Consider the following 9,564-nt stretch of genomic DNA (forward strand, 5'->3'; position numbering starts at 1 on the left):
ACTCTCAGAAATTATCAATATACTATAAAGATAATTTTATTTCTCTCCTACCATTACCATAGAATAGAGAGAAAAATGATTTTATTTACAAAATATGTTTAGAGAAAAAATTAAACATTTTATGACATAAAAAGGTTTTTTGTAATATACAAATACATGTACTATTTACGATACACTAAAGACTACAGTAGGGATCAATACATATCTAAACCATCTTTAATAAATCAAGCTTATTGTTGTCTAAACAACTGCGCCATCTACAGTTATTGACATACAGAGTAACTTCAGTGTATAATGTAAATCATTCGTTTCTATTTTGAATGGAATTTCTTTTTTCGATCGACGATTAAAAAAGTCAATTTGAATTCACTCAGATCTAGCTATGATCTTGAGACTCCAATACGTCTCAAAGCCGAAGTGTTTACGAAAGTTCAACTAAAGCGCCGCCACCGGTCGCATTTATAATCAGATTACTGTAATTACATTACGCTTAACACTGGGACAATATGTTCGCTTTTTGACGGGGCTTACAGCGAATGTTAGTATTGAAACCAGTGAACAGTACCGGTGAAATGGCACGGCGCTCGCGTGGACGAGACCTGCAGTTATTATTTACAGTAAGCAGTAAGCGGGAACGGGTTGGTAACTAAGGACTGTACCGCTCAATGTCAACATTTCCGTGTCGTACTCTAACTATACAGACAGACAGACAGATAGTCACAGATAGGCATACAATTAATAGTTATATCTACTGTCTCTGTCTATGCATGGTTATTTATTGCAGAATAATCTAACTACATTAAATATCCGGGAGTGAACAATTGAATAGCTGAAACGGTTTCCTTCTTAATGGAGATATTTGGATAAAAAGACTTGGATAGTTTATCCGGTCCTGAAGGTAATTGGCAATTTTTCTAATGAAACTTCTACTTTCCAATAAAATATTTCTACTGGACGTTTATCTAAATAACGTATGGCAGTATCTTTGGCTTCTAGGTTTTCGTCGACGTATACATGTGTTTATTAAAGACACAATCGCCAAATACAGATATCTTAAGATACACATGTATAAGTAAAGGTTTGCTATTATCATGGACGCATCAAAATGTATCTGTGACATATTTAATCAGAGATATAGATATCAACGTAGATAAGAATCACCGGGGTAAAATTGACAAACCACTTATCAGTGATGTGACAAATGCACTAACTATGATGTCAAATGCTACAGAAAGAACTATAATTTGTCATAAATTTGGTAAATAAAGAAGTATCAGCATTTTACTCGAAATACATTCAGGAATTTGTTGGATTTTCGGTAATCATAATAGAATGGACGACATCAAATTTCAATCGCCCGAACTCGCATTTCAATTTCAGGTTCTTAACTGAAATATCTTGAAATATATACAAATTGCAGGTCTCTTAATACAGATGAGATATTTTTCAAATTGCCATAACATTGAATACAATTTTGAACGACTTAATCCTCTTTATTCATGGAAATCCTTTCTCGTGAAAACCGCTTTAAGTATTTAGAGATTCGATTCTGAGCAAGGTAGATGAATAAGGCTTAGTGTTAGTTCTCCGGCGACGACGCGTGTAAGAGTAACCGATCGTTCATTTCCGGCTGATGACGTCACGGCTGCTAATGCTGGGCGAGAGAATAAATCGATTGCACAAACCGCTGTTAAGCGGATATTAACCATATCAAATACCAACACGAGCCATTGTGTTAAATTTGTACGGGAGAATTGCTGTCTAATAAAAGGCTTTGTTTTCGGCATCGAAATGATAGATACCATTATTAAACCTTAATGGTTTTATTCGTTCTTACATTAAAGTACATGGGACCAATGAAGTGTGATGAGAGTCGCATTACACTTCCCTGGTCGAACTTAGAATAATTTGAAGTTGCAACTTTCGGAAATTCTACAAAAAGGTCTGATATGACTTGAACCTTAAATCTCCTGTTTATGACTACTCAATAGCTAGTTGGTGATCAGAGACAATTGTTGTGTATTCATTCAATTAGTTAACAATGTTCTAATTTTCTGTTGTTGAAGAAAGGTGTACCGGAAATGACGCATGGACTGGACGTCGAAGAACAGACCCCGAGAATGGAAGATTCCAAGTTGTATCACATGATCAATGTTGGTACGAAGGATGCTTTCCGCGAGGCTTGGAGATTAGTAGGCCGGATGAGTGAGGACGAACTGCGTCTAACTACAACCAATGAGGGGCATTCCTACATGCACTTAGTCATCTATTCCACGCAACATCTTTACGATCAGAATAAACGCGATCTATCGCCTAGCATCGTATTGTTGTATCGCCTGGCGTTACGAGGATGTGATATCAACGCTCAGAACAACCACGGTAACACGTGTTTACATTTGGCGACGTTTCGACCGTGGGCAGATCTTCTGTGCCAGCATCTTATACGATTAGGTAAACATCGTTGTGGTTATTTTGATGAAATACTTCGGGTTGAAACGATAATACAGTAAAGTACCACATTACAAAACTAAACAACCAGAACGAACGTGTCCTCAAAGATAACTATTAGGACATAGGCTAATAAATGCTACTTTCTTTCTCCCGATCGACCGGGTCATTTTTTTAGAAATGCAATTTTAGCAATTGTAATCAGTTCATTTCGATACTCGCGGTTAGCTTGACTATGATCTAAAAATGCGCTGGCTGTGTTACCTTTTAAGCTCAGCAGAAATGAGAAACAATGTATCATTTTAAGTAATTGCTGACACATTTGAATAAACTACTAGTTCGAGGAAACAATTCGGTTTTCTTTTCAATAAAGAAGTTTCCAGTTTCTAGGCGCCATTTTGTGGCGGTCCCTGTGGGGAGTTTAGCGTTATGCTAGTGGCTGATAATAATTATGATAATAATTGTGATAATGATAATCTATTACTGAAAGCTTTTTCTTAACATTATTGAAATATCAAAGCTCTTTACAAATAAAAGGTTTGGCGTTTCATCGACATGTTGTTCTATCCGGCGTCTAAACTGTGTTTCGATTTCTGTATTATAATTTCCATAGGTGCTGATTGCGGATTGCGGAACACGAATAACTGCCGAATTATTCATAGTTTCCGCGAACATTCTTGTCACATGGTCAAGAATCAGGACAAGGCCAAATCGGGAATCTGGAGTGCGAGTAGGTGACGTCGTTACCCAGACTAGGAAACACATTCATCATTTTACACTTTTTGCAATTAATGAATTTATTTTTGCAGTCGAGGGCGAGAATAAAGATTTAGTTGAGTCGTACCTGCGCTGCTGGGTCCGGGTCAACGTCCGACGCCGTAAACTGACTCTACGCGGCTCTGCCGACCGTACCGGAAATGATGACCTGTTACAGATGTTGGACAAGGCGAAGAACACGAACGAACTGGTGGTGGCAGCCCTGGCATGCGACGTGCAAAAAGTCAAAGAGTTGCTCAACTTGAAATCTAGTTAGTGGGAGACTTGGGTAGCTGGTTCTCACAAGTTCCACTGTGCATTAATTATATTGAATATTTCAGATAAACCAGACCTGTCTACATGTGATGAATCTTACCGCATTCCAAAACCATTGATAGCAGCTGTGAAGGAGATGGGTACTCCTGCTACAGACGTCATCCGTATACTACTGGAGCAAGGAGCTCCTGACGATAAGGAGTATCAAGGTAACCAATCAAACCAAAATGAGGATTTCAATCTTTAATCATATGACATGCTTGTTCCAGCAGGGTGAGTGCCGTTTGATTCAAGTAGAGGATCACTGCAGGAATACATATGAACTTTGGAACTCGATTATATTCACTTTATGTTTGTAGCGAAGATTAAAAGTCTAGAAGACGAATTCGAAGAGTCGGAATTCTACGCACTGATTGATGAGGGTACAGTCGACTCATTGGATGCCGCGTTACAGACGTTAGAGGGCGGCACTGTTTACGTGAACTGTAGAAGTAATAAAGAAGAAACTCATGGCTCAACATATCTTCATCTCATAGTTAACAAGTAAGGTGTAACCACTCTCCCAAAGCCTTGTACTGAATGGTGGTTACCCTCAATGACTATATTTGACTTTTTTCAGTTCTAACATCACGAGCCATTACCAAAACGTACTGTCAAATTCACTGCTGTAGTCGTGGTAGTTGTCACAATAATCATTATGTTAATGACTTGCACTTTGTTAATTCGATTGGAAATAGAAATTGTGAAACGAAATAGAGACGACTGCAGTACTTTGACCACTGATTTTGACTGTATACGTATTCGGCATTAGCCAAGACAATCAATTCGTCCCAGGGAACTTCATTCTACAGTTGGAAAATGAAAAATCATCGTACTAACAGAATTTCGTATTTTGAACATTTATGAAAATAATTCCATATTACCTTAAGAAACTAGCAGACAACCCATAGATAATTAATTGCACGTGAGCTCAGCCCCACTATACGATAGATCAGATGATGCATAAACAATGCGGACAAGCTGTTCAACTTTAATGGACACTCATTATGGACCATCGCACTAATTGTGTTTATTTACCATAAAAATGAATCGGAGTTCACCAAATTTTGGCATCATATTTTTTGGCAATCTCGTATTAACTTGCTCGTACCAAGCAACTATTTTTTTTCGGAAAATACTATACAGAAAGCGGGGAATTCTCAAATTCATCGTACTACTGAGCTTTTCGTTGTAAGCCGAATCCTACTAACGAGTGTATCTTTCTGTTTTGATTGAGTGTATATATGCTCAAGCTCACAGCCCTACAGCTCTAAATCTTCTGGTATAATCACGTATATTCAATATCCCTGAAGATGACATTATTTTCGGACGGCTTCCTTGTTATAACAGTGTGGGATTCTCTCTCTATATATATACATATCTATATAGGTATAAACAAGAGACAGATGTGAAAATACGGCGTTTATTGATTCGTCTGGTTTATCGATTAGCTCTCGACGGAATTGATGTCAACGCACGTGACAATAACGGAGAAACAGTAGCCATAACTTCATTCGATGAAACAGATCACAGTTTACTCGATCATCTCATCAAAATCGGTAATACTTGTGTATCACATTAGATTAGGCCACGCAAAGAAATACCCTTGTTTCTCATCGGCCCATTGTTAGAAAAGTGAAGAAGGCGGCAGGTTTGTATTCCTTTACAACCCTTAATAAAGAGGAAAATAAAAATCCTTATCCAAAATTCCAAAAGTGACAAAGGCGACTAATTCCATTTTTTAAATGGGGATATTTAGGGGTCAACAACCTTAAATCAGGATGTAAAGCACTTCTTCGAAATTCTTACCTGCCACAGTAAAAAATTGAGTAGCGACGGTAAGGTAAGATTAAAAAAAATATAAATGCGTGATCAGGTTGTTGATCGAAATGCGAGCGAGAGTGTTTTATTAAAAAGATAGAAGTAACGAATGCAGATTTCTGTATGCGGGATGCTCATTTTTATTTCTGTTCTTTAACGGCGCTCGCGGAAAATTAAACTGATGAGAAACAAATTATTTTTTGCATGGCCTTATACATACTCTCATGTTGTGTATAGGTATCGATCTGCACTTACCCCCTAGAACCCAGCACCATCCCCTTCAGTGAAGATCCAGACATCCACAGGTTTAGTGGAAGTCTGACACAAGTGTAGCCTCGGATGTTTAAAGAATGGGTATATAGGTTGCTGATCGGTATCTGTATATCACATACAACGATTATGTGCATACTCCAAAATATACCAAATATTCAACCGTCACATGAAATCTTAATAAGCTGTTTCAAACAGGCGTTGATACATCAAAGATAACACCTGCTGGTCGAGGAATAACTATAGAAACGTACGACTTCAAAGGAAGATTGATCCTGAGTAAAGACCCAAGGCGCACGGATATGCCAGGCTTGTGGCCAGCAGGTATTTTAAGTAGTTAATCCCACGCATTATAAATACGTACTGCTGTGCGTAGATGACCGCCAGTGTAATGTCCTGTTTTCTCTCTTATTCTCTAAGTTGAAGATAACGACATCGCTAGAACTAAACGCTGGTTGCAGTCGTGGTGTCGCGTAAATACGATCCAAAGCGGGCGCAAGTTGCGAGATGTGGCTGTAGCGATGGGACACACTGAAATAGCTAAACTTCTCGAGGAATTCAACCACGTTAATGAGTTTGTTTGTGCTGTATTCGCCTGCGATATGAAACGGATGAAGAATCTGCTCGCTTTAGGCAAAGGTAATCATTAATCTTACAACGTTAGGCATCAGCTCACTTCAACCAGTCCTGGGTCTGCTTGTATCCACATGGATCTACCACGCTCTATGATACTGTATTGTAGAATCTAACTATCTAGTGGTACATTCCAAGATCCCGCCGGCCCTTAGTAAGGCATCCAGTTTTCTGTGGCATCACTATGTGAATCTCTAAGTTCATTTATGGTCACCGTACCTTTACTTCAACAGTTTCCATCTTATGGAATGCTTTTACCTTTAAGAATCAGATCCTATACTTAATATGATTGCTTGCAGGTAAATGGAAAGTAAATATCGCTGATGAGTTTTTCCACGCCGGGTTTAAGGTTGATAGAAGTTCTGAATATGTGCGTCGACCTTTAGTTTTATCAGCGATGGAAATCTGTACTGCGCAAGTCGTAGAATACTTACAGAAGTTTGGAGCCGATCTGACGATACAATACGAGGGTAAGTGTGGCCTATTTGATGGTATCAATTCCTGTCGCGACAAAGATGCAGATCTGACTTTTCATTGAGCCACGAATAAAAAGTTGAATATACGTCCCACGACCACAAAGCCGATAAGCTAAAATATCGAAACGTTGAAAATTATTCATTATCCTTTTTGAAATCCGAAGTTTTCGCATTTCACTAAAAACCAATCAAGGAATGAAGATCTGTAATGATCTGTATCTATCTATTCCAGAAGTTGCACCATGTGGCCCATGCGCATTTTGGGCGTTTCGAGATGACATCGAAAACTCGGTGACGAACGTCGTGTCCAAGCACGCCGATCTTGACCTTCGAGATGAACGGGGCGCAACTATGCTTCACAAAGCGGTTAAAAAACGGGACGATCTTAAAGAGGAGAGCGTGAAGATTTTACTGGAACGTGGCATAAACGTCGCAGCACGTGACATTGACGGTTTAACAGCACGTGATTACTGTACGACCGGACTCATTCCTGAGTCGGAAGGATCTCATCTAGCTCAAGTGATTGATGATTATGTTTTGTATTGTTGCGCCACCGGGGAACATGATATCGTTGAACATTTAATCCTGGATAGTTACGACCATATTTTGGATATAAACGGAACGGCGAAAAGAAAAACGGCCAAAGAGCTCGCGTATCTGAAAGAACAGAAAGATATGCTCGAACTTTTGAATGAAATACCGGCTTATGAGGTACCCCTTAACCTTCACCCATCTCAACAGATTCGTAACTGGTTTAGATATATATTTTTTCATTGTACATTTTGACACTGGATGTAATTGCACAGTTGTTTATTGCTGTTTTAGAAATTGATCGGTGATCTACACAACGCTTGCCAAAACGGAGATCTGAAAACACTGACGAAGCTTTCACAAGAGAAAAAAGGTGCTTGGGGTAGGTAACGTTTATTAAACTACTGCTGATTCCACTATAAGATCTAAATTCCCCTCGTAAATCTATTCTCGTTTCTGGTAATGTGTTGTTTACAGGTCGTGATTTGGGTGGGAGAAACATCCTTCATAAAGCGGTTATATTCGGTCAAACTGAGGTCGTCTGCTGTTTGATTGAACAGTACCCGGATCTAATTAAGGGTAAAGACAATGTAAGTTATGACATGACACTACTTTATGCACGTGTTAAATTTTTTCTATATTAGTAAACTCCATTTGAACGCATAATCGTTTTCAGTTACTTCGAACTCCCGAACATTTCGCCGCGTGTCTCGGAGACCAGCGACGTATGTTGAACTTACTTTGGTCGGAGGGCACTAAGGATCTTGGGTTATCAGAAGCGGTAAGGAGTGCATCGCCTGTCTGCTTTCTTGAACAGTTAATCGAATTGAAATCCACTCGAATTAGCACGTAATGACGGCCCATGTTTATCCATTTCAGAATAACTTATCTGTACAGGACTATCTTCAAGAGATGGACCAAGAAACTCTAACCAGGGCCAAGCCAAGAGGTCGCCGTCATTACGATTACAAAGTAAGGGAAGCACTTCATCTTTTCTAAGTTATTTGTGGTCATCGTCTGACTAATTATGTTCGTTGTAGGTGAAATCCGTCCTCGAAATCGAGCGCAACAAGAAATACGGCATTGTCCAACTGAATGATGATGAATGAAATTGCTCGCTACTGATTTCGATACAACACGACGTGACCTATGCATTACATTAGTTTAATGCTCAAAAAAACATTTCATTCGTTTTTTCAAACATCAGTTTATTTGAATTACTAACTCATATTCTCAAAATTGATGATGAATAAAACTGTTAGGGACAAAAGCAAGTAATATTGACAAATCTATGTCAAATTATCATATTATACGAACAGATATTGTAACTGTTATGGGAGGTTTATTTTTATACTTGAAGGAGGGGGGATGTTTGAGGTTCATTGTTGCTGTGATCAATCGAAACGTATATGTGTTTATACAGTGTACCTATATCATAATCATTTGTAAAACGTATATGTGTTTATATCATAAAACATCTGTCATGAAATCTAAAAATTTTAAAATATATGTTAGTAATAGGGTATGTGTTGTTTCATACCGAAAGGTCGTGCTCATAAAAATAAAAATAAATTCTCACAGGTTGAATTTATTTTTATTTTTCACTCACTCAACCTTTCAACCTCTGATATGAAACAACACATACCCTATTTCTCTAAAAATCTCATATATATGAATATCATTTATATGAATATCATATATACGAAAATCAATTATATATATTGATTATAAAAGTGTGAGTAAAGTTTGAGAAATGATTCATATGTTAAAAAAGGTAACGAGTAATTAACGAGTTGGTAGAATTAAAGTCAATTTCAAACATAAAAAGTGTGAGTAAAGTGATTGAATAGATTAATATTTTAAACATATTTTAATATTTATATTTGTATAGGTTAGATTTTCTAACATAAGGAGTGTGAGTAAAGTGATTGAAATGATTCATATTTTCATATTGAGTATTTATATATGTATATATATATATATATATATATATATATATATATATATATATATATATATATATATATATATATATATATATATATATATATATATATATTGAATATTTATATTTGTATGAGTTAGATTCATTTTAATAAAAGTTTTGTTATAAAAATGAATGAAGAAGAGAACCCAAATTTAAAATCACTTTTGAAATTGATTTTAATTCTAACAACTCGTTACTTTTTCAAAATATGAATTATTATTTCTCACACTTTACTTGATTTTCATATATATGATATTCATGTAAATGATATTCATATATATGAAATTATTAGAGTAATAGGGTATGTGTTGTTTCATATCAGAGGTT

At 37.0% G+C, this 9,564-nt stretch overlaps 1 protein-coding gene across 3 annotated transcripts; it reads left to right on the top strand.

Moving 5' to 3' along the window:
• Positions 1 to 501: 501 nt before the first annotated feature.
• On the top strand, positions 502 to 8,956 carry LOC141910895 (uncharacterized). Of its 3 annotated transcripts, XM_074801767.1 has the most exons (17): positions 502 to 617; positions 785 to 898; positions 2,067 to 2,451; positions 3,062 to 3,178; positions 3,258 to 3,476; positions 3,546 to 3,689; positions 3,840 to 4,023; positions 4,909 to 5,078; positions 5,809 to 5,934; positions 6,031 to 6,249; positions 6,543 to 6,713; positions 6,952 to 7,430; positions 7,545 to 7,632; positions 7,728 to 7,840; positions 7,927 to 8,031; positions 8,130 to 8,222; positions 8,291 to 8,956. In XM_074801767.1, exons 3-17 carry the CDS (start codon positions 2,082 to 2,084, stop codon positions 8,357 to 8,359), a joined length of 2,667 nt encoding a protein of 888 aa, XP_074657868.1. In that variant the 5' UTR covers positions 502 to 617; positions 785 to 898; positions 2,067 to 2,081; the 3' UTR covers positions 8,360 to 8,956. The 3 variants fall into 3 exon arrangements, with proteins under 3 accessions (XP_074657868.1, XP_074657867.1, XP_074657869.1); XM_074801766.1 differs by having other exon boundaries at positions 502 to 898; XM_074801768.1 differs by having other exon boundaries at positions 502 to 898; positions 2,071 to 2,451.
• Positions 8,957 to 9,564: the final 608 nt, after the last annotated feature.

This window comes from Tubulanus polymorphus, chromosome 9 (genome assembly GCF_964204645.1).
Source record: "Tubulanus polymorphus chromosome 9, tnTubPoly1.2, whole genome shotgun sequence".
Classification (NCBI taxonomy): domain Eukaryota; kingdom Metazoa; phylum Nemertea; class Palaeonemertea; order Tubulaniformes; family Tubulanidae; genus Tubulanus; species Tubulanus polymorphus.